This window comes from Oncorhynchus masou, chromosome 12 (assembly GCF_036934945.1).
Source record: "Oncorhynchus masou masou isolate Uvic2021 chromosome 12, UVic_Omas_1.1, whole genome shotgun sequence".
Classification (NCBI taxonomy): domain Eukaryota; kingdom Metazoa; phylum Chordata; class Actinopteri; order Salmoniformes; family Salmonidae; genus Oncorhynchus; species Oncorhynchus masou.
The window spans coordinates 50,001,908-50,027,487 of record NC_088223.1 but is presented as its reverse complement, the minus strand read 5'-3'; the positions used below and the strand labels follow the sequence as shown (position 1 = coordinate 50,027,487).

Genomic DNA, 25,580 nt, shown 5'->3' with positions numbered 1-25,580 from the left:
ATCCAGAGCCAAGGCTAGCTTTATTTACTTGAGTGCACACTGTTGTGAGAAAAGCAGTCCCGACGATGAGTTTCTTATACAAATAATGTTTAATTTAATAGACAATTCTGTTAGTTAGTCGCAGGCTCAATATAAAACATTTTTTTGTGAGTGTATGTCTCTTGTTGAGTGGGTCGTTGATCTTTTATTTGACTTGAGGTTAATCAGTGACAGTGTGCTTTTTTTAAAAGTCATGCCTTCCCCCTTATCCTTCCTACCATCTGTGTATAAATACCACCCTTTTGCAGATTGTATTACTTTTGGACCTGTGATTCACCATGATTCTTTCTGATTGCTGGAGTTTGTGTGCAGCACTGCTGATATGTCCTCTTTATATGGGTAAGTGCCCTGACATGGCTCTTACGTTCAACTGCGGTTGTCTTCAGTTACCTTTTACAAACGTTTGTTGCACATTTTTCCAAATTGTTGTGTATTCTGGATGATATAACAGGGGGCTGGAAAAAGGAAATACATGTACTCAAAATGAATATATACAAGAGGGATTTCTTTTAAACACGTGTTGTGTTTGATCGAAATTTACCGTCCAATACTTTTTGACTGGGTAATATTTAAAGTGGGATTTTACGTTTGGGGTGATTATATGAAAAATGATTGGATGTCATAATGAACAACATCAATGATTATTGGGGTATTATAATCCAAATACTTACACACACACACACACACACACACACACACACACACACACACACACACACACACACACACACACACACACACACACACACACACACACACACACACACACACACACACACACATAAAAAACATCTTCAGCTTTGACCTTGAACCTCATCCATTAGGCTTCTGTATACTATGAAGAATTTTGATTTGACAAAACTCTTACATTTTCTGGTATTGTAGCCAGTTTCCCAACCTGGGCCCAGTCATGCATATGTGTAAAATACATGAACATCTTCCTGCACTGACCTCACAGGTGTCAGTGTTCTGTGTGAAGTCTTATGTAAAGAGGAGAATGTGGGTGTGGAAGGAGGTCATTACACTCTTACCAAGAAGCTTGAGTATGGCAGTATGCTGATATACCACTGTCCAGAAGGGTACTATCCCTATCCAGCTTTAACTCGCTTGTGTCAGAAAAGTGGAACTTGGTCACCAACTCCCCATAAAAGGCCTGTTCAAAAGTGCAAGAGTGAGTAACAATTCCTTGCACTGGTATTTTTAATAAAAACAGTATTTGAAATAAGCTAAACCTTACTTAAACACTGCTTCCTCCGTATTTTTTCCCCCTTTAGTGGTTGAATGCCCAAACCCCTTAGTTTTGGAAAGGGGTTCTGTCTTTCCTTTACAAAATCAATATTTTGTCAACAATGAGACCACATATGAGTGCTACACTGGATACACATTACGTGGCTCATCCTCCCGTGTGTGCCAACCCCATGGGAAGTGGAGTGGGGGAACACCCATTTGCAGACATGACTGTGAGTAACAAACTATATCATCTCCCTGCCTGCGCCGCTCTCTTCGTCCTTAGGACGCTTTTATTTGTTGGTCGCACTGACCCGTTAGAAATTACGCTCAGCCTCACAGTTTACGCACAGTACGTCACGCTATGACCTTTCTGCCTCTCTACCCACCCTCCCTCTCTGTTTCCCGCTGACTTTCTCCCATTGTCTTACAGCAGGAGGTGGAGAGCGTTGTGCTGACCCTGGGATTCCGGCCGGTGCTAGGAGGTCTGGGTCAAGTTTTGGCATAGAAGACAAAGTGACATACCACTGTGACGATGGCTTACGTTTGCTGGGGTCAAAGGAGCGTGTATGTCAAGAGAATGGCCAATGGACTGGGACTGAGCCTAAATGTTACTGTAAGGACCCATGAAGATGCCCTCGACAATGACACCTTTGCAAGCGGCACAAATATACCTAAAGATTGTCACGTACAGTCCAATTTCATAGACTGCGAGAAAGAGAGATTTAACCCTGTGGTTTGTCTGGTTGCAGACAAGCACACGTATGACACTGCACTGGAGGTCACGGAGGCATTCGGCAGTGCAATCAGAGAGAGCCTTCAGTTGGCAGCGCCCATCGGTAGGTCTCTCCGTAACAACCAATATGTGATGTTTATCAAGTCTTTATTCTGTTGTCAATATCACCATAAGTGTGTGACATATTTGCCAAACCTTTCACGTATTTTCCTTGCGGCACCATTCCTCACACACATCCTCTTCCACCGGTGATTGTCAAAGTAAGATATCCTGCCGGTGCCTTTCAGATGACACAGATCAGGAAGGAAAGAAGATCACGGTCGATAAAGCTGGAAAGCTTAACATATACATTGCTATGGACATCTCTGACAGCATTAAGGAGGATCAGTTTAACAAAGCAAGAAATGCTGTCAAGAAACTTATCACAAAGGTATGTTCACAGGTACTCACAAGGTACAACTATATATAAATACATTCGGCTATTTCATCCATCACTTGTTGCTGACAGGTGTATAAAATCAAGCACACAGCCATGCAATCTCCATAGACAATCATTTGCAGTAGAAGGGCCTTACTGAAGATCTCAATGAATTTCAACGTGGCACTATCATAGGTATGCCACCTTTCCAACAAGTCAGTTCGTCAAATTTCTGTCCTGCTAGAGCTGCCCCGGTCAACTGTAAGTGCTGTTATTGTGAAGTAGAAATGTCTAGGAGCATGTCTAGAAATGTCTAACAGCTCAGCCGCGAAGTGGTAGGCAATACAAGCTCACAGAACCGGACCGCTGACTGCTGAAGTGCATAGCGTGTAAAAAAAATCTGTCCTCAGTTGCAACGCTCACTACGAGTTAAAAACTGCCTCTGGAAGCAGCGTCAGCACAATAACTGTTCATCGGAAGCTTCATGAAATGGGTTTCCATGGCTGAGCAGCCGCACACAAGCCTAAGATCACCATGCGCAATGCCAAGCATCGGCTGGAGTGGTGTAAAGCTCGCTGCCACTGGACTCTGGAGCAGTGGAAATGAGTTCTTTGGAGTGATGAATCACGCTTCACCATCTGGCAGTCCGACAGACAAATCTGGGTTTGGCGGATGCCAGGAGAACGCTACCTACCCCAATGCACAGTGCAAACTGTTACATTTGGTGGAGAAGGAACAATGGTTTAGGGCTGTATGTCATGGTTCGGGCAAGGCCCCTTAGTTCCAGTGAAGGGAAATCCTAACACTACAGCATACAATGACATTCTCGACGACTCTGTGCTTCCAACTTTGTGGCAACAGTTTGGGGAAGGCTCTTTCCTGTTTCAGCATGACAATGCCCCCGTGCACAAAGCGAGCTACATACAAAAATCGTTTGTTGAGATTGGTGTGGAAGAACTTGACTGGCCTGCACAGAGCCCATAGAACACCTTTGGAATGAATTGGAATGCCAACTGCGAGCCAGGCCTAATCACCCAACATTAGTGCCAGACCTCACTAATGTTCTTGTGGCTGAATGGAAGCAAGTCCCCGCAGCAATGTTACAACATAGTGTAAAGCCTTCCCAGGAGAGTGGAGGCTATTGTAGCAGCAACGGGGGGGGGGGGGGGGATTGGAATTTGTTCAATGAGCATGTGCCTACATATCTTTGATCATGTAGTGTAATGTTATGTGGTTGCTAAATAAATTAGGTCGTAGCAGGGGATCCCTTAAAGAGATTTCCTGGTACTTTTGTATACTTTTTAGCCAGTGGTTCTGAAAGTAGCTCTCACAAACCAAAAGTGATCCCCGAAAAATGCGTACTACGTCACATATGTGCAGATATGTGCACAATGTCATTGCTTTCTCTCTTTTTCTCGCTCTGCTGTGTGTACACTTGCTAGCTGTCACTTTTCTCATCAATATACACACAATACCACATAATGATAAAGCAAATGTAAAAAAAATATTTAAGACATTTTTGTAAATCTATTAAAAATCAAATCTGAAATATCACATTTACATAGGTATTCAGACCCTTTACTCAGTACTATGTTGAAGCACAGTTGGCAGTGATTACATCCTCGAGTCTTCTTGGGTATGACGCTACAAGCTTGGCATACCTGACGCTACAAACTTGGGGTAGTTCTCCCATTCCTCTCTGCACATCCTCTCAAGCTCTGTCAGGTTGGATGGGGAATGTCGCTGCACAGCCATTTTCAGGTCTCCCCAGAGGTGTTGGATCGGGTTGAAGTCCAGGCTTTGTTTGGGCCACTCCAGGACATTCAGAGACTCCTGCGTTGTCTTGGCTGTGTGCTTAGGGTTGTTGTCCTGTTGGAAGGTAAACCTTCACCCCAGTCTGAGGTCCTGAGCACTCTGGAGCAGGTTTTCATTAAGGATCTCTCTTTACTTTGCTCTGTTAATCTTTCCCTCGATCCTGACTAGTCTCCCAGTCCCTGCAACTGAAAAACACCCCCACAGCATGATGCCGCCACCACCATGCTTCACCATAGGGATGGTGCCAGGTTTCTTCCAGACGTGACACTTGGCATTCAGGCCAAAGGGTTCAATCTTGGTTTCATCAGACCAGAGAATCTTGTTTCTCATGGTCTGAGAGACTTTAGGTGCCTTTTGTCAAACTCCAAGCAACCTTTAGGTGTCTGTTACTGAGGAGTGGCTTTCGTCTGGCCACTCTACGATAAAGGCCTGATTAGTGGAGTATTGCAGAGATGGTTGTCCTTCTGGAAGGTTCTCCCATCTCCACAGAGGACCTCTTGATGTCACACCCTGACCATAGAGAGCCCTTGGTTCTCTATGGTGTTTAGGTCAGAGCGTGACTCGGGGGGCTGTTCTAGTCATTTTGTTTCTATGTTTTGGGATTGAGTATGGTTCCCAATTAGAGGCAGCTGATTATCGTTGTCTCTAATTGGGGATCGTACTTAAGGGTTCCCTGTTCTCACCTGTTTTGTGGGATATTATTTTGTGTTTTGTGCACGTGCACGTGCACCACGTATTCACGTTTCGTTGTTAGTTTATTTGATTTATTGTTTTGTTTTGTTTTTATTAGAAAGTTTCACTTTCTAATAAATATGTGGAACTCAACATTCTCTGCGCCTTGGTCCATCTCTCCTCACGAACGTGACACTGGAGCTCTGTCAGAGTGACCATTTGGGTTCTTGTTCAGCTCAGTTTGGCAAGGCGGCCAGCTCTAGGAAGAGTCTTGGCTTATTGTTTGAACTCGAATTGTGCTGGCCCACGTGAGGAAAATGTAGGCAAAATGGCACAGCACAGCTTCCAGACAAACAGTTATTTTGTGGCGAATTTGAGGTGAAACAGTAATTCTGCTCATAGATGATGTATTTATGAACTACACATTGACACATCCAGCCCAAAGTGGGAGGTTTAAAACATACTCAGTATTCGCAAAAGTTCCAGAGCATGTCTTCTTAACCCTTAATGTCGGCACATAACACAAAAATGACTGACACTATGCCTTCAGTTATTGTTCACCACAGTTTTCCACTCACATTCTTTGACACACGTCTAAATGTAATTCTGTCTTGCACCTTGTGCTTTCACAGGTCAGCTCCTTCGCAGTCAGCCCAAATTACGAAATCCTTTTCTTCGCATCCGACGTATTCGAAGTTGTCAACATATTGGATTTTTTGGGAGAAAAAAGAAAAACACTTGAAGAAGTCTTGGCTGACTTGGACAACTTTAGTTATGGAGGTGAGCAAACATTGACCTTGCATGTATTTACATCATCATCATTGCCCAAACTATACACTCAACCAGTTATCCATAAACTTTACAAATAGTGTGTGTGTGTGTGTGTGTGTGTGTGTGTGTGTGTGTGTGTGTGTGTGTGTGTGTGTGTGTGTGTGTGTGTGTGTGTGTGTGTGTGTGTGTGTGTTTGGGTGTGTTAACTTTTTCACAGAGAGACAAAATGTTGGGACCAATCTCAACCTTGCTTTTAAAACCATCCTGGAACGCATGGCTATCCAAAAACAACGGAATGAAACTTTATTCAAAGAGGTCCACCACGTCCTCATATTTTTCACAGATGGTACTGTACTGTAGTACTACTTGTCTATGTATATTTGTTTGGAAAGTATTTGACTTGCATTATTGATTGCAGCTTATTATTGTTAATCCTTTTTTTATTTAAAAAAAGCTTCTGTTCAGCATTTGGTCAGCTCAGTAATAATCTCTTGACTGTCTTTTCTTGCAGGTGCTTTCAACATGGGGGGTAGGCCCGAAGACACAGTGGCCAAAGTCAGGGAAATGGTCTACATGAATCAAAAGGAAGAAAGGGATCAATATCTTGGTGAGGTCAAAGTCATTTGTGTTGTCATGACATTGGTATTTTATTAGGATCCCCCCCCATTAGCTGTTCCTAAAGCAGCAGCTACTCTTCCTGGGGGTCCACACAAAGCGTGAAGCATGACATAATAGAGAACATTAATAGACGAGAACAGCCGAAGGACAGAACCGCATTCAACAACAACTTGACCTTCTAGTCTTAACTATTCATTCCCTGTATACAGGTTGTCTTTCTAACTATAGACTGACCCAGGTCTACATCTTGCACACAACAGTTGGCTTGAGAAGGATGATCCAAACATCAATGGTTTGTGGCACCGTACAATGTTCAAATCCATTCGAGCCGGCTACCATCTCAAATGTTCTTTTTTTGGGGACCAACTTATTATTTCGTTTTGTAGAAGAAAAAAATGTGTGTGTGAGGGGGAGGGGGGGGGGAGTTACAGGTACAAAAAAAAGCAAATCAAAGAAAATGCTTCCAAAGATAACCCCAACCCATTGAGGGATTGGCATATTTGAATCATCAATTGGAGACGATTTCCGTTTCAAGACAGGCCAGAGATGTGTCCATTCTAGTCTATCAAAATCTTTTTCTGCATGGAGAGATAATACAGCCCAAGGAGCTGTTGTTTCTGATGGAGTATCTTAGATATGTAATAGTCGAAGGAGGTTATCTGAGGATGAACGCTTTATAAACGAACCGCTTTCGTCCAAGTGGACCTATTTAGGTAAGTAAGTCTCGAGGCGGGATGGCAACATTTTAGAAAACAGTTTAATATTTGTGTTTATCAAAGATGGGGGGGGGGGGGGTAGTGAGAACACTGGGGAATCCCTACCTTTTTTTTAATGGAAGCTAAATTAGTGCTGTGTTCACATTTCTCCCAAATTAACTTTTGTGAATAGCTGTATTAATCATTTAGCGCAATAGTCCACCTAATTGATTCCGAAATGTTAAATCGACCTAAGGAGGAATACCATCCCGTTCAAGGAATGTGCCTTTATTCATGCTATCCAATGCCTTTTGGAGTTCATTGAGAGAGATTTGGGCTCCCGGCGAGGTGGCTTCCTTTTTTAGAAAGGACTTAGTCTGGCTTGGTGTAGATTTACAATCAGAAGTGTACAGTTCTTTATAGAAGTGAGATAATCTTGGAGCAATCTTATGGTAATTCCCCTGTTTCAGATTGAATAGTTGCTTTATCAGTTAATTGATCATTACTGCATAGCTTGTAAGGCCGGTAAACGACTGGGACGATTACCATGGAAGAAATGGTTGAGTCTTACTCAATGGATGGCAAATTCTGCTCTGTCTTATCAGTAAAATGATGTTCTGTCTTGACTTTAGAAAGAGTAGTAGCTACCTGGTCTGAGAAGAGGGTTTCTTGAGAATGCTCTAACACGGTTAACAGCATTTCCAAATTCTTTCAAGTATAAAAAGCCATATTACAACATATGTTGTATAATTGCTCTAGAACCTCTTCATTCATATACACCACCATGTTATACAATAAGACCGTGACAAGAAAAAGACAACTGTCACACAATGGCGGAAGGAATCATTTCAACTGCACGTATGTTTTTTTTCATCAACATCTGTCCGGTGAAGTCCACAAAGCAAATATTGCAGCATGGTCAAGCAAGTTCATGTTTTTGACAGTTTACTAAATAAATAACAACTGATTTAGAACCATGGAGTTGCAGCAAGGCAGCACAAAGACGACAGGAGCACTGCCTCCGCTATTCCAGCACCATTTAAAAATTTTTTTTTTTTAGATTTAAACATTTGAGGTAGGCTATTTGATCACACCGGTAATAGATACGTTGTTGTATTACTTGTGAGGCACAGGTGAGTGAGCTTACATTTAAATAATTAGCTTTTTTATTTGTATTTTTCTGGGCTGATGGTGCCTCCATCTGACCGTCAATCTCAGTGGAGGGAGAAAGCAGCAGACTGAGGGTCCGCCTCTCAACATCCCTCTTCCCTCCCTTTCCTCCACTGACCAAAAAGCCTCTCAACATCCCTCTTCTCTCCCTTTCCTCCACTGACCAAAAAGCCTCTCAACATCCCTCTTCCCTCCCTTTCCTCCACTGACCAAAAAGCCTCTCAACATCCATCTTCTCTCACTTTCCTCCACTGACCAAAAAGCCTCTCAACATCCCTCTTCTCTCCCTTTCCTCCACTGACCAAAAAGCCTCTCAACATCCCTCTTCTCTCCCTTTCCTCCACTGACCAAAACACCCTCTCAACATCCCTCCTCCCTCCCTTTCCTCCACTGACCAAAAATGCCTCTCAACATCCATCTTCTCACTTTCCTCCACTGACCAAAAATGCCTCTCAACATCCCTCTTCTCTCCCTTTCCTCCACTGACCAAAATACCTCTCAACATCCCTCTTCTCTCCCTTTCCTCCACTGACCAAAAAGCCTCTCAACATCCCTCTTCTCTCCCTTTCCTCCACTGACCAAAAAGCCTCTCAACATCCCTCTTCTCTCCCTTTCCTCCACTGACCAAAAAGGGACACCGTTCTCCAGGGGATGCATGCAGACACATGAAATAGTTCAAAATGGCACAAGTTTGCCTACCCAGAATACAGTGCAGCTGAACTATAGTGCACCTACCACCAACAGACTGAGATTTTTTTTTTAACAAATAGGAACACAAGGCTTTATCGTTGTTTGTTTTACTAAAATGTTTGGTGACCAACCAAGAATGCCTTGGAGATCAACCAGTCGATTGCAACCACCGGTTGGTAACCACTGCTTTAGAAAGTTGAGTGGAGTTCAATCTCGTGCTTCTCTCTGTGGACTGATATTTCTTCTGCATGCATGGCAGTCTCGGGGCTACGGTGCGTCCATGCAGGCGTGCAGCTTAGAGAGAACATTGGCCAATCTTCTTTATTAGAACCAAGTTATAGTATAGGGCCTGGCTGCAAGCAGCAGTTTGGATGAAATGATTGAGTAACATTTTTGCAGCACTCGTGCACACATCGCGTGCGGTCTGCTCAGCATGTCCGTTAATTCATAGTTATTTTGCAAAAGAAAGCCACACATTTCAATATGCCAACAGAACCAGAACTCCTAGGTCTATTACCTAAGTATGTGAATGTTCTTGATTCATCTAATGCCTAATGTTTTGGGTACTTCCTCTTGTTTTTTGTTTTTTTTAGACATCTATATTTTTGGTGTTGGAAGTGAAATCTTTGATGAAGATATCCAGCCACTTGTGACAAAACGGGATAATGAGAACCACTACTTTAAACTAAAGGATGGTACAGAATTGGAAGAAACCTTTGATAATATAATTGGTGAGTCCTTCTAATTTGACCAGCAAATATGGCAGTATGTCTCTGCATGGACTTTGTTCCCTCAGAGAGTGCTATATTTGAGTGTCTTTGTGTCAGTGTGTTGAGCCACCTCTCTCCTCTCTGTAGATGAGAGCAAGGTTGTGGGTCTATGCGGGCTCCATAGAAACTACGATCATGACACCGCAGACACCATACGTGCAAGATATCCCTGGATGGCAAGGATTGGCATCCCGGTAATTACTCATGCCTCATTTTTCTAAATGGAAACTATTTGTAATGCTTGATTATTCATCAATGCACCAGTGGCCTTTCTTCATGATCATATTTGATTTAGTGTGCAGTGCACTGTGTTAAGGTATCATTACCAATGCAATACATGACAGCTGTACTAAATTAGTTTGAATTCCAATTAGAAATTAATTGGATAGCTAGCCAGCAGTTCTCGCCTTTCATTTTAGGCTGGAATTCAATCATCACTCGTGGTGTGTTTCTGCAATGCCATTTCTCCGGTTGTTTGTGCTTTGGGAGAGTGATAAACGTCATGATGGCTGACAAACCTCCCAGACTGTATCCTGTCCCATCCCAGTGCACACCAAGATTGAAATATTGTTGACCTTTATAATTAGATATTGATGCAAATGCTTGCATGTTGTCATTGACAGTATTTATGTTCAACCTCTCTCTCCTGATCCCGTCAGCATGAGGATGGAAGTTATGGTAAATGCATGGGGTCTCTGGTCACTCCCCGCTTCATCTTGACTGCTGCTCACTGCTTCAAGTTCACAGACACAGCAGATAAAATCAAGATTACGCTGGGCAAAAATGAAGGTGCAACCAGCTACTCCTCCAAAAACATCATATTACACCCTAATTATGATATCAAAGCCATGGAGAAAGAGGGGGTAAAGGAATTCTATGATTATGACGTAGCTCTCATCGAACTGAAGAATGATGTGGATATCTCTATCAACACAAGGTAAGACACATACGGTCAGGTGCAAAAATGATTGGCACCCTTGATAAAGATGAGCAAAAAAAGACTATGAAATAAATCCTACAAATACTGAGCTATATTGCATGCTAAAATACATTGGGAAATTCTTTTTTACTAAACAATTGCTCAGAGAAAGAGATTTTGTTGGAAACAAAGTAATATATATGTTTGTTTGTTTTTTAACGATGGAGGTATAAATTATTGGTACCCCTGTTTACAATACTCCAGCACCCTCCTCTTGTGAGGATAACGACACTGGGCCTTTTTCTAAAATGTTTAATGAGATTGGGGGTACATTGGGAGGGATCTTAGACCAACTTGGTTATCTTTTTGAGATTTACTTGTTGAACAAAATCTATTTCTCTGAGCAAATGTATTAGTAGAAAATACTATGATGTTCACACAAATTGCATACAATATAGCTCAGAATTGGTATAATTTATTTACAGTCTTTTTTTGCTCATCTTTACCAAGGGAGACAATCATTTGACCTGTTATGATGCAGAAGAAACAAGAATGAACACAGTGATGAAGTTTTTTTAAAATATATCTTAATCTAAGTAATCCAGCTGTTTGGAGTAATGTGTGAAACACAGTTTCTTTCATGAATTCTTACTTTACTGTCTTCCTCAGACCGATTTGCATACCTTGCACCAAGGAAACAAGTGGTGCTTTAAGATTGTCGGGAAAGGAAATCACCTGCAAGCAACACGGTGCAATTACAGCACACAGCCTATCCATCAAGATGCACACAGCCTGATATAGAAAGGTTCAATTAGGCACCGTATGTTACCTCGTCTCATGTATTTCTCTCCTTGCAGAAGAGCTCTTGTTAAAAAATACATTTGAAGAAGTCAGTTTCATGTCACATGATAAGGACAGGGAAAACAATAATGATCAGCGGAGCGATGCCAAACTTAAGCTCCTGGATCAGGTGAGTGCTTGTATGATGTCTGACCACACAGACAGAACCACCAAAGGGTCACTTAAAAATGTTCCTGTTTTTGGAAGAAAAGCACATTTTTGGTCCATTAAAATAACATAAAATTGATCAGAAATACAGTATAAACATTGTTAATGTTGTAAATGACTATTGTAGCTGGAAACGGCTGGTTTTTCAATGGAATATCTACATAGGCGTACAGAGGCCCATTATCAGCAACCATCACTCCTGTGTTCCAATGGCACGTTGGGAATTATTATTATTTTTCCTTTAAAAAACAAGGACATCTCTGTGACCCCAAACTCTTGAACGGCAGTGTATGTGTCCCTCTCTCTCTCATTTTTCTGTCTCGTGCAGAGGGCGAATTGTATTGAATTGGCTACTAAGGTAGATGGCATAACATCAGATAATCTGAAGGATGTTGTCACTGAAAACTTCCTGTGCTCGGGTGGTCGTCAACCTACGAGAGATCATGTTGCCTGCAAAGGTATGTTTAATACATAATGGAACATTGTGTGATGCACTCACTGTCTAAGTTTGTAAAAAAATATATTTAAAAAATCAATGGATTGAGAAAAACTCTAGTTTTAAAACAGTAGTGTTGTAATTTTCTAAAAGAAAAGGGTCCCATTACTTCGTCTTACGTTACCACTTCATTTTGCGTGTGCGTGTGCGTGTGCGTGCGTGCGTGCGCGTGTGTGTGTGCGTGTGTGCGTGTGTGTGCGTGTGCGTGTGTGCATGTGCGTGCGTGTGCGCATGCGCGTTTGTGCGTGTGCGTGTGTGTGTGTGTGTGTGCGTGTGCGTGTGTGTGCGTGTGTGTGTGTGTGTGTGCGTGTGCGTGTGTGTGTGTGTGTGCGTGTGTGTGTGTACACAGGTGACTCCGGTGGTGCTCTGTTTAAGAACTATGATGATTATCGCACAATCCAGGTTAGAGACACTTATTTACAGCAGATAAATCGGCACTAGACACCACCTACAGAGGCGAGCAGTAAGAAAGTGGCAACTTTCTGTGCATTTGCCTCATACTTTTTGCTCTATCCTTTTGTGTACATGGGATTTTACATATTTTTTTATGCAAAATGTATTTGTAAACCTCTGGGGTCTCCTGTAATCTACAGTTGATGTACATGAATTCGTACTGACACCGCTTCCATTCTTCAAAGGTTGGATTGATCAGCTGGGGCACCAAAAATCTGTGCCCTGATGGTAACAACGACGTCCAACAGGAGTCTGACGATGACTCCAGAGATTTCCACATCAACCTTTTTAAAGTTGTGCCATTTCTGAAGAAGCATCTGGGGGATGACACACAAGATTATGCACCACTTCAGTTTTTAGACAAATAGAGACAGCGATGAAGGTGTGCGTTTTTAACAAAGTTTCATGATCCTGTGATGATGTCGTTCTGGCAATGAACATGATCATGTGTCTGAAAATAGTTTGCTGAACTGTAGTTATCAATGAAAGTGTGTTCATTTAACTGAATTCGAAGATGAAAGTGTGTTCTTTGCTAGTGCTGATAATAAACTCAAACTCGTTAATTGAATTTTAAGATGAAAGTGTGTTCTTAACTAGGGCTGAGAAACTCATTGACTGAATTTGAAGAAGAAAGTGTGTTCTTTACTAGGGCCGAGAAACTCATTGACTGAATTTTAAGATGAAAGTGTGTTCTTAACCATGGCTGAGAAACTCATTGACTGAATTTGAAGCATTTCCTTTCTGTAGTCCTTGAATAACGCCAGCTCTGAAATACCCTTTTCACTGTATCCCTTCTGTGTTGGCCATAGTGCATACATATGGTATTGTCAGTCGGATCTACAAACACCAAAGCAGCATCAGGATCTGGTCGAAGGTCTGGGACAGGACAGGACGGGACAGGACAGGACGGGACAGGACAGGGGGGGGGATATACGGACACTCCTGACCTGCAAAATGGTATTTAGTTTAAAAATGTGTTAAAATGAGTGTTAGGATTAAGGTTAGTGTCAAGGGCTTGGTTAAGGTTAGGGTCCGCTTTAGATTATGGTCAAAAGTTTCCTTATAGGACTTCCCAGGACAGGGGGGGTTGGCATGTTTCTTTTTTTGTTTAAACGGAGAAATCATCATGTTTCCAAAAGTAGAGGAGAAGTCATACTCAGACAAGTTTAATTAAAGACATGTCAGACTTCTGTCTTTTGAAGGCAATCTTATATTCTGGGTTATATGATGGGATAGACAGTTCAACCAAACTCATGATACATTTTTTGTGATATTCTTTGAATCTGTGGGTACTGTATATGCCACCATTATTATGTAAATGTCAAAGATGAAGACATTACAGAGGTTGAAAATAATATCTTCAGCCTCGCACAAAGGGGACCTTTGAAGCAGAACTCTTTATGATAGTCACGTTTTCTCCATTGCTCCTGTAGCCAAAACCACTGCTGTAAAAAACAACAACTGCATCATAGGACATCATTGCAATATTAATTGAGCAATATTGTACTGGTCATGTCTTACGTCGAGATAAATACAGTAAGTTAAGCTAGTTAGCTAACTCAAACTCAAATTCCCATTACATTCCATCCTCTTATCTTACCTCTTGTGTGATAACCATTCAATTTTAATGTAAGCATTTACATTTTAGCTTCTATATCAAAATATTCTATACTTTATTAAAGTAAGGGAAATCAACACAAAAACAAAACAGACACTTCATCATTTCAAACCCTTCATTCTGCATTGTACAATCCACTTAGTATGGTAATACTATAATCATAATAAAGGTTATACTTTATTAATGGGAGTGAGTATCCAAAATACACAACGGATCTGTAGATTCAGAGGTGAATAAATATCTTGATGTTATCCATTGTTTCCATATTTCTTTCCACACCTGGGACATCCACCTAGTCAAAACATAAAACCCAGTTGTTTAACTTGCTCATCAGCTCAGTGTTCCACATATTATAAACAGGTTAAGGGTTTAGATGACCTCACTCTCAACTTGCTAAAAGGAAAAGAACCGGAGGAAATGGGGGGGGGGGGGCTCATCCAGAGTTGGCATCTAACTGTTTCACCATCCTCTGGAGGAGTAGAAAACAAGAAAGCTGCTGAAATCTTATCAGCCAGAGAGGCACATCGCATGTTAATAACATTTCACAGGGAAGAGAAAGAGAGCCCATTATAACAGTTTCAAACCAACCTTGCTATGAATGAGATTGAAACTTGGGCTAACCTTGTAACAATCTGGTGTCTCTCCTCACGTTTTTAGGGCACAGTTCTGTCTCCAGAAGTTTTGCCTTTCCAAATCAGAATTATTGATATATTATCCAACCCAAATTTAGAATGACAGTCCTTAGTGCGTCACGTTGGTTCTGTCACTTTAATTTAAGACCCTCACTTTTCTCATCACTCCTGGTAATGACAGATTGGTATTTCAATGCATTGTTAGTCTAAATCACAACATTTTGCAGTGTGCAAACCTCCACAATCAACCCAATACCCCAAATAAACAATTTTGGACAAGCCTAAATCAATTACGGGCACTCATTCTTCCTTTCCTGACGTTTCTTCATGTTCTTCTTCAGATAGTGTTTCAGTTTGTCTTTTTAATGGCACATGTTCAAAGTGGATGGCCCTTGATAGTGTCTCTCACCTGTGCCGCCACTGTCCTTTACAGTTCATTATGTCTTTGTCCATTTTTATACCAGTACACCAGCAGCATGAGAGAAGTTTGGACTGGATCTCTCTCTATGCTCACGTGCACCACATGTCGCTCCTGAGAGAAAAAACATGGGAGAAAAGGCAGTTGATAGCGCGTCGACTGCTGTGTACAGGTTGCTGGCCTGGACTCAGGTCTCATGGTAGAAGTGGTGAGGGACCATACTGGACACCATTTTCAGCCGGTTAGAGGGGGTGTTGAGGATCACACTGTTCATCGGCCAAATTATTTTCCATGCATCTAGATACCATCTCCGCCATTACCTCGAGAGAGGACAGACCAGAACAACAGTTTAGTTTAGGGCATTTGTAATTCAGGAAATCCAGACTTCTAAGACAAATGTCTTAGAGAATAACACCACACAGTTGAAACCATTTCCCCCCCCCCACACACAAATTGGCTTATACTCTCCTATCATCTTGGCGATCTCAATGAAGAGTTACAGGTCAAGGAGTCAGAGGGCTAATCCTCAGGGAGAAAACTCCACCATCCAGCAGACCCAATCTGGTGAAAAACAAAGAAAAGGAAACAACAACAGCAATACACATATATCACTCGAGGCGGGGGAAAATTTCTATTAATTTAGATTGACTGTCATCCATGACCAACATCTCTTTTTCCCCCTTTTACAGGCAGGCATGTGAAGAAAATCAATTTGCATATCTACCAAAGGGCCCCAGGGGAATCGGTAATTCCAACACTGCCTGTTAAATCAAATATATATAAATTAGAATCAATAAAATTGTATTATCTCTTGATAACTCCATAAATAAATAATTGCATCCCATAAGGTAATGGTAAAATAGACTAGAGACAGCTCTCTCCCTCTGTCCTTCTCATGGTCTGAATCACGCAAAGGACTATTGATAAATTATAAAATTCTTCTTAATTATTTGTTTTTACATAGCCCATAAAAACAAAATCTCCTATCTTCCTAGTAAGGGAGATCAGGCCTCACCAGGAAGTCAGAACTGAGGTCAGAGGTCAGTCAGCCCTATTATGTGATATGTGATTATTTTTCCTGTAACTCAGACATTATTTAAAGATATTTCAAACATTTTGTGTATCAGGTTTACATTGGGTTATTCAGTACATGTATTCTAATCAAGACAATTTACATGTGTGCAACCAAAACTCTGACAATAGAAACGTTCATTTGTATACAGCATCTTTCTAACCTGTGAACCCCCCCCCCCCCCCAAAAAAAACTCACTTCTAAATCAAACAGAGTATTAACCACTAACAAATATTAATTAACAGGTGGGTTGTGTGTGGGTGCTGGCATGTGAGTGTCAAAAATCATAGGGTAAACACATACAAAATGACCAAGCCTTGCTTAATTCTTTAGGTTCTGTCAGGACCCGGTTACGAACCTGGGTCTCCGGAGTGAGAAACAGTCACTTAACCAACTGAGCCACGAATAGTCAGCAGAACCCAGAAGATGAGGCAGACACAGCAGTACTTAAGACGGTGTATTTAATAAAGTAAAAAAGGAGAAGTCCTTCAATACAAAATGGCAAATCCAAAAGGTGGTAGGTATAGCACAAAAAAGCCTCAAGAGATACTCCAAAACAAAAACAGAATTCCACAAGAGCATCCACCGGAAACGACAAGAATACACAGAACACTAGGGCTGGGTGCTAACATACAAACACAGAGCACAGAACTGAGGGAAACTAAGGGTTTAAATACAATCAGGGGAAAGAGGCACAGGTGCAAATAATAATGGGGAACAAGGGAAAAAACATAAGGTCAAAAAGCACAATGGGGGCATCTAGTGACCAAAACCTGGAACAACCCTGGCCAAATCCTGACAGAATCCCCCCCCTAGGAACGGCTCCTGACGTTCCTACCAGCTCTCTCAGGGTGGAGGGCCCTGAACTGACGAATGAGGTCAGGGTCCAGGATGTCTTTGGCAGGAACCCAGGAAAGCTCCTCGGGACCGTAGCCTTCCCAGTCCACCAGATACTGCCAGGACCGCTGCACCCGGCGGGAATCCAGTATCCGATGGACGGTATAAGCCGGCTGGCCTCCAATGACACGAGGCGGAGGGGGAGGTCTGTCTGCCGGGACAAGGGGAGAAAAAACAACAGGTTTTAACAATGAAATGTGAAATGTGGGATTAATCTTAAGGGATCTGGGTAAGTGTAGGCGATAAGAAACTGGGTTAACTCTCCTGGCAACCTTGAAGGGACCGATGTATTTTTGGGACAGCTTGCGAGACTCCACCCGTAGAGGTAAGTCTCTTGTGGAGAGCCAGACTCTCTGGCCGGGGCGCAGGGTAGGCCCGGGACGGCGACGTCTGTTGGCTTGTTGTTGGTACCTCTGAGGAACGCATAAGATTAAGACGGGTCTTCCTCCACATAAGCCGACAGCGTCTGACGAACTTCAAGGCTGAAGGCACTCTGACTTCTGCCTCCTGGTCCGGGAACAATTGAGGAGCATAGCCAAACTGACACTCGTGCGGGGACATACCAGTGGAGGAGGAGCGCAAGGTGTTGTGCGCGTATTCGGCCCAAACAATAAAGGATGACCATGTGGACGGGTTGTCACGAGTCATACATCGGAGGGTGGTTTCCAGCTCTTGATTCATCCTCTCTGTTTGGCCGTTGGACTCCGGATGGTACCCTGAAGATAGACTGGCAGAAGCCCCCATGAGTTGGCAGAAGGCCTTCCAAAACCTTGAGGCGAACTGGGGACCTCTGTCAGAAACCATATCTTGAGGAATGCCGAAGACTCGGAACACATGATTAATTACCAACTCAGCCGTTTCCTTGGCAGAAGGTAACTTAGTCAGAGGGACGAACCTGGCCGCCTTTGAAAACCTGTCGATTATGACTAGGATAGTAGTATTGCCATAGGATGGAGGAAGTCCAGTAATAAAGTCCAATGAGATATGGGACCAGGGTCTGTGGGGAACAGGTAAAGGGTGAAGGAGTCCTTGAGGGCGGAGGTGAGAAGATTTGCCCTGGCAGCACACGGGACAGGCATTGACAAAAGTGGCAACGTCTTCTCTTATGGTAGGCCACCAGAACTTACGCTGGATGAACTCCAAGGTGCGACCTACGCCCGGATGACAGGTGAGGCGAGAGGAGTGCCCCCACAGAAGGACCTGAGTCCTCACTGCCTTGGGGACAAACAACCGATTGGCAGGACCTCCTTTCGGGTCCGGTTCGCTAGCTTGAGCACGTCTCACGGTATCCTCAACTTGCCACGAGTTCGGAGCCACAATCTTAGCAGCAGGAAGGACAGGCATGTCCGTGTCATCTCGAATGGCAGGAGCGTAGACTCGGGACAGGGCATCCGGTTTGACATTCTTCGACCCGGGCCGATAGGTGAGGATAAACTGGAATCGATTGAAGAAAAGAGACCATCTAGCTTGTCTAGAGTTCAACCGCTTCGCCTGCTGGATATACTCCAGATTTTTGTGGTCCGTAAGCACTTGAAACGGGTGAGAAGCCCCCTCGAGCCAGTGTCTCCATTCCTTCAATGCCATCTTAACCGCTAGGAGTTCACGATCCCCCACATCGTAGTTCCTCTCAGTCGGGGTAAGCCGGTGTGAGAAGAAAGCGCACGGATGAAGCTTCTTGTCTTCACCCCTCTGAGACAGGACAGCTCCAACACCAACCTCTGATGCGTCTACCTCCACCACAAATGGTTCATCCGTAGTCGGTAGTATCAGGATGGGAGCAGAGAGAACGCGCTGCTTGAGTCCTTGGAAGGCCGTCTCAGCTTCTCTTTCTCACAAAAACCTTGCATTGCCACCCTTGGTTAAAGCTGAGAGAGGGGCTGCCACCAAGCTGAAGTTCTTGATGAACTTGCGGTAAAACTTTGTGAAGCCCTGGAAACGCTGAATTTCCTTAACGGATTTGGGGGTGGGCCAATCCGCTACCGCCCCTACCTTCCTGGGGTCCATTTGGACTCGACCGGGTTCCACTACAAATCCCAGGAATTGTACTCGGGATGAATGGAATTCACATTTTTCCGGCTTAACGTACAGATGGCTGTCCAGGAGGCGTTTGAGTACTTGTCTGACATGCTTAGTGTGTTCTTGAAGGGAGCTCGAAAAGATGAGGATGTCATCCAAGTAAACGAACACAAATATGTTAAGCATATCCCTAAGCACATCGTTTATGAGCGCTTGGAACACCGCTGGGGCGTTGGTCAGGCCGAAGGGCATCACCAAGTATTCATAGTGACCAGTAGGCGTGTTGAAAGCGGTCTTCCACTCGTCACCAGGTCTGATCCGCACAAGATGGTATGCGTTCCGCAGGTCAAGCTTAGTGAAAACAACTGCTTCCTGGAGCAGCTCGAAGGCTGTGGCCATAAGGGGTAGCGGGTAACGGTTACGGACGGTTATGGCATTGAGTCCCCGGTAGTCGATGCAAGGACGTAATCCACCGTCTTTCTTGGCCACAAAGAAAAACCCTGCTCCCGCCGGGGAGGTGGATGGACGCATGAGGCCTGCTTCCAGAGCGTCCTTGATGTAGGTATCCATAGCAGCTCGTTCGGGTGGAGATAGGGAAAAGATCCGACCCCTGGGGGCAAGTCCCCGGAAACAGGTCGATGGGGCAATCGTAAGGTCTATGTGGTGGTAGCATGGTGGCCCTCTGTTTGCTAAACACCAGTTTGAGGTCATGGTAACACTCGGGAACTCGGGTCAGGTCGATGGATTCTAAAGACTCGGGAGTAGAACTCAGAGAATTCTGGAAAATACAAGTAGCTTGGCACGTAGGACCCCACTGCTTGATAGTGCCCACAGACCAGTCGATGTGAGGGTTATGGCTGTGAAGCCAGGGGTATCCAAGGACGAGAGGGAACTCGGAACAGGAGATCAAATGAAAGTTCATCAATTCCTGGTGTTGTGAAACTGAAAGTCGCAAGGAGGTAGTGACATGAGTGACAAGTCCAGATCCCAAAGGGCTTCCATCCAATGTAGTGACCCTCATGGGTTCACTTAGAGGTTCAGAGGGAACGCCATTCTCCTTCGCCCAGACACCATCCATGAAGTTACCTGCGGCTCCAGAGTCTACCAAGGCTTGAAGGTGAAGCTTGTGGTTGTCCCAGGAGAGGGTGACTGGAATGAGCAGACGGGAGTTGGACGGATGGGAGGAGGTTATGTTTCCCGTTACAGTTCCCCCGGTCTGTACGGGACAGAGCGTTTCCCTGGAGCCCGGGACACGTGGAACGGAAATGGCCCGGTTTGCCGCAATATAGACAGCGTCGCTCCCTCATCCGGCGGTCTCTCTCAGCCTGGGAGATGCGTCCAATCTGCATGGGTTCCGATGGAGCCAGCGAGGATAAAGGTGGGGACTCGGAGCTGGGACTGATAGGGGCTAGAGGTCTACGGTTGAGTTCTCTCTCTCTCAGACGCTGGTCAATGCGTGAGGCCAACTTGATCAGGGACTCGAGATTGTCCGGTGGTTCCCGAGTGGCCAGTTCATCTTGGATAGTGTCGGAAAGGCCTTTCAGAAAGCACACCGTGAGCGCCTCGTTGTTCCAGCCACTTGCTGCTGCCACCGTGCGGAACTGGATGGCATAGTCCGTCACGCTGCGCCAACCTTGGTGGAGAGTCAGGAGCTGTTTGGCTGAGTCAGAACCACTGCTTGGGCCTTGAAACACTCGTTTGAATTCCTCAGCAAAGGCAGAGTAGCTGGCACAGCAGGAACTATGGGCATCCCACACAGCAGTAGCCCAGGCCAGGGCTTTTTCCGACAGCAGGGTGATGATATAAGCGATCTTAGACCGGTCGGTGGGAAACGACGAGGGTTGTAGCTCAAAGGAGAGAGAACATTGGGTGAGAAACCCTTTACAAGCACTTGGATCACCTGAGAACCGTTGGGGAGGTGGAAGACGAGGTTCAGCCAGGGGGTTAACTGCCATGGGTACGTGAATCTGAGGTACTGGGACGGGAACTGTTGCCGGGGTAAGACGACCAGATATTTGCTTAATGGAAGTCAGCATCTCCGACAGAAGATGAGAATGTCTAGCCATTAAGGCCTCTTGCTGAACCAGGGCGGCTTCGTGGCGTTGGACAGTCTCCTGGTGGTGGGACAGCATGGCAAAAAGGTCCTGGGAACTGGCTGCCTCTGGGTTCATTTTTGGCTCTATGTTTCTGTCAGGACCCGGTTACGAACCTGGGTCTCCGGAGTGAGAAACAGTCACTTAACCAACTGAGCCACGAATAGTCAGCAGAACCCAGAAGATGAGGCAGACACAGCAGTACTTAAGACGGTGTATTTAATAAAGTAAAAAAGGAGAAGTCCTTCAATACAAAATGGCAAATCCAAAAGGTGGTAGGTATAGCACAAAAAAGCCTCAAGAGATACTCCAAAACAAAAACAGAATTCCACAAGAGCATCCACCGGAAACGACAAGAATACACAGAACACTAGGGCTGGGTGCTAACATACAAACACAGAGCACAGAACTGAGGGAAACTAAGGGTTTAAATACAATCAGGGGAAAACGAGGCACAGGTGCAAATAATAATGGGGAACAAGGGAAAAAACACAAGGTCAAAAAGCACAATGGGGGCATCTAGTGACCAAAACCCGGAACAACCCTGGCCAAATCCTGACAGGTTCCTTAACAGCTGGATCAGGCACTTTTAACTGCTCTCCCAAGGCACCTGCCTCAGGAAGCTCTTTCAAAGGGAGATATACAGAATCCTTGATAAACTTGAAAAAAAAAACACTTGTTAGCGGACATTCCATCAGTCCTGAAAGAAAGAAAATAAACATGTACTTAGTTTTCACTATGCTACACTTTAATAAGTCCTAAACGTCCTTAATTGAATCGAGTTTACTGCATCTTGGGCAGGAAGTCTTCATAAACCCATGCGTATACAGAAATATACTTCAGACACATTTATACTCAGTCATATCAGATGCTACGGTGTCCCGTATAGCTGAATCTTAATCTTTTTGACCTGTTGCATTGACATACAATTATGTACAAACTGTCCCTAATTTTCTTACTGTGTCTCTCACAGCTTTTTGAGTTCAGTGTGTACTGGCGGCTATCTACTGTTCCACAGGAAGGTTCTCTCTAATCCAAACAACAGATGACGTAAACACAAGAGCAGTGGACCAGGCCTCGAAGAGTGAGCAGCCTCTAATATAATATCAGTCCCAATGCACCATCACTCTGTTTTACTCCTTCAAATTACAAATATATTCAATTATTAGATTGCTATCTGAAAGCCAATTATCATTATTTGTTACTTTCACTAGTCTCCATAATCTGTTTGCTTCTACTAAAACCCTGCAGGTTCCCATCACTACTGCTTATACCCTCAAACCACATTTAGCCTTTTACCCTTTTGCAAGGGTTAAAACAAAACATAACAAACATGATAACTTTCTCCATATTGGAAGGCATTGTTTTCATTTTAGTATACCTTCAAAAAGTTACTGTATTTTTATTACCAATCTCTGTTGGATATTCAGTTTCTACTTCAATATTTATTAAAATGTCTGTTATTTTGATATGTAATGCTTTGGAGGGATCCATATGAATTAACTGGGTTGCACTGGCTCAGTCCCCAGTAGATGTCGCACTCAGTCCATAATAAGTCTGGCACCTCAGATAACAGGGAAACAGATGCAGCATCCATTTTGCCTACTCACGAATTGGTTTAGAACTTCATCATTTGGGATATAAAAAAATCCATCGGGATTACAATAAATCTTTTTTTTCTGTTTGGTTGGTCAGGGTGTTCTATGTTGTTTGTTTCTATATTTTGGCCGGGTATGGTTCTCAAACAGAGACAGCTGTCTATCTCTGATTGGGAATCATACTTAGGCAGCCTTTTTTCCTTTCGCAATTTGTGGGTAGTCGCTTTCTGTTTAGTGTTCTTCACCTGACAGGACTGTTTCGGTTTTCCCTCTTGGTTTATTTTGTTTGAGTGTTTTTTGATCCAATAAAATCATGAACACTTACCACGCTGCACTTTGGTCCGATCCATCATGCAACGAGAGCCGTTACAATGGGCTTATTGCAAAATGCATTAGCAGGGTGGAGGAAATCTAAGCATTTATAGTTTTTATTGGTTAAGGGTAAGTCAAGTCCTGTACAATGCTGTAACCTTATCATACAAATGATCCATAAAGGGACCACTCTGAACATCCCTCAGAATACTTTGTCACCACTCACGTACGTCTACATGTGGGTGTGCTAGTTGTATATTATTATAATTATTCTATTCTTACTTAATCAGATCATCTTAATAACCCATTATACAAATATTGTTACTTTCTCTAGTAACCCATTATACACCTGTTACATCACAAATTCCTCCTCTAGGCTAGTGTTCTATTCATACAGGGGTTTAGATATTTACACTAGTTCTATTTAAACTGCATATTCAGGAAATAGTTCTCTTCTTTCATATCTCCATTCATAATAACGTTATACATCAAAATCCACTGATGAGACATGTTATCTACGGTCGTGTTATCCTCGTTACCAACGAGGCATGTTATCCTCAACGTTAACGAGACATGTTATCCTCCTTACTAACGAGACCTGTTATCCTCGGAGACATGCTATCCCTGGAGATTTCGGAGACACGTTATCCTCTACCTGTAGATCTAACGGCGGTGTTGGACAGACCCTAGATAATGTTGCTAATCAGCTCACACAGAACAGATTGTTGCATTCATTCACCTCTGTCACATGTAAGTTAGTCCCCTGACAGCTCCCATTCACTCAATAGCTTAATTTCAAACCTCTTATTATCCACATTTATTTTATCTGCATTTTTCTCAACTTAGTATCTCCATCCAAATTCCAATCTTATTAGTAATAATTTCAATCCATCCAAATTTCAATCGGCGTTTGTTTTCCAAATTTCAATCAGCCAAATTCCAATCAATTTCAACGTTCACATCCACTTAGTACTATTCCCAAACACACTCAGTAATCTCCTCATTACCCACGTGTATCGTCAACGAATCTCTCTGTTGTTACTTGCTATGCACATAAATAACACCCTGTCACGACTTCCGCCGAAGTCGGTCCCTCTCCTTGTTCGGGCGGCGTTCAGCGATCGACGTCACCTGTCTTCTAGCCTTCGCTGATCCAACTTTCATTTTCCATTTGTTTTGTCTTGTTTTCCCACACACCAGGTATTCATTCCCTCATTACATGTCATGTATTTAATCCTCTGTTCCCCCCATGTCTGTGTGTGTGTGTAATTGTTTATTGTTGAGGTTGGCACGCTTCCGGCTGGTTTGCTCCAGGTTTATTTTATTACCCGTGCTTTGGGGCAGCCTGTACTTTGTACCTGTGTTTTTGTACTTTGTGCTGCCTCACTGGTTTGTTGGGCATTTGTTTTGTGAAGCAGTTGCGTTGTGTGCAAATGATTGCCTTAGTAAAGTGCTTTGTCCACTCATCTCTGCTCTACTACGCCTGACTTCGATGCACCAGCTACCTCTTGACACACCCCGTACTCAAAAATTCATTGTGATATTTTTTTGTGGCTACATACCACATAGACATATCTTCTAAATACCTATAGATAGCTGTCAGCGGGGCTTTACATAGTACGGTTGCCCTCGCTCTAGTCTTCTATTAAAACTAGTGAATAGTCTTCAATCTATAAGACTATGGGTACCTTTTTACGTGTTACTCACCTTGATTTTTTTGTTGTATTCCCCGTTTTATTAATTTAAATTGACTTACTGAAATCAGTTGCCGTCCCTCAATTGTTCGTGGGTGATGTGTCTCCTCCTGGGCAGCTCACTGTAAGGATCTGGACTGGTCCTCGTCCTCTTTTGGTCGGACAGGAATTTCCCTCACGCTTCATAAAATACGCCTCCGGTTTTCCTCGCAGACCCCAACTGGAAAGCTCCGCAGGCAGAAATATTCTTACACAGGGACACTCGAAGTCAATCTTAAATGAATTATTGTTTATTGTCAGTGCGCTGGAGAGGTTCCAACCAACTCAATGCACCATAGTACACATGTCTGTCAGAAGCTCCCCTGGGACAGTCCCAGCAGTTGTCTTATATATGGTTATACACAGAAGTTGTATTTGCATGATTTAGCATAATTAATTTATCATTACCGTGTTGTTTCATAACATGTGACAGACCAACACCTCACCGCTTCTCCTTTCTAAGCTGAGACCTTGAAACTGAGATCTTTTGATTGTTCTCAAAACACGGTCGTTTGTTCTCAAAACAACATCTGGGCGTCCTGCCAAATTGCAGCTCCTGATAGGTGTGATTTGTACAGTCAGCCACTTGCAAGAACATAAAAATTGGTTATTAGAACTATATATGAATAGAACTGTAACGGTTTTCTTCACTTGAAGGAGAGGCGGACCAAAACGCAGCGTGGTTATATTGATT

At 43.4% G+C, this 25,580-nt stretch overlaps 1 protein-coding gene and 1 long non-coding RNA gene across 3 annotated transcripts; one reads left to right on the top strand and one right to left on the bottom strand.

Moving 5' to 3' along the window:
- Positions 1–267: 267 nt before the first annotated feature.
- On the top strand, positions 268–14,366 carry LOC135550294 (complement factor B-like). Of its 2 annotated transcripts, XM_064980961.1 has the most exons (18): positions 268–378; positions 998–1,210; positions 1,314–1,499; positions 1,700–1,882; positions 2,019–2,105; positions 2,290–2,432; positions 5,540–5,687; positions 5,896–6,024; positions 6,190–6,285; positions 9,445–9,582; positions 9,709–9,815; positions 10,281–10,558; positions 11,210–11,289; positions 11,398–11,510; positions 11,877–12,006; positions 12,394–12,446; positions 12,683–12,879; positions 13,307–14,366. In XM_064980961.1, exons 1-17 carry the CDS (start codon positions 318–320, stop codon positions 12,863–12,865), a joined length of 2,328 nt encoding a protein of 775 aa, XP_064837033.1. In that variant the 5' UTR covers positions 268–317; the 3' UTR covers positions 12,866–12,879; positions 13,307–14,366. The 2 variants fall into 2 exon arrangements, with proteins under 2 accessions (XP_064837033.1, XP_064837032.1); XM_064980960.1 differs by lacking the exon at positions 13,307–14,366 and having other exon boundaries at positions 12,683–13,065.
- Positions 14,277–25,349, bottom strand: LOC135550295 (uncharacterized). The gene is made up of 3 exons (XR_010457101.1): positions 25,295–25,349; positions 24,910–25,067; positions 14,277–15,926 (listed from the first exon to the last, which is right to left on the bottom strand). It is a non-coding gene; the product is annotated as an uncharacterized LOC135550295 (long non-coding RNA).
- Between the last annotated feature and the right edge of the window lie 231 nt (positions 25,350–25,580).

Coding starts and splice junctions, on each gene's coding strand:
- LOC135550294 (XM_064980961.1), top strand. CDS start 318: ATGATTCTTTCTGATTGCTGGAGTTTGTGTGCAGCACTGCTGATATGT. Junction 1,500..1,699: donor ACCCATTTGCAGACATGACT/GTGAGTAACAAA, acceptor ATTGTCTTACAG/CAGGAGGTGGAGAGCGTTGT. Junction 5,688..5,895: donor GGACAACTTTAGTTATGGAG/GTGAGCAAACAT, acceptor ACTTTTTCACAG/AGAGACAAAATGTTGGGACC.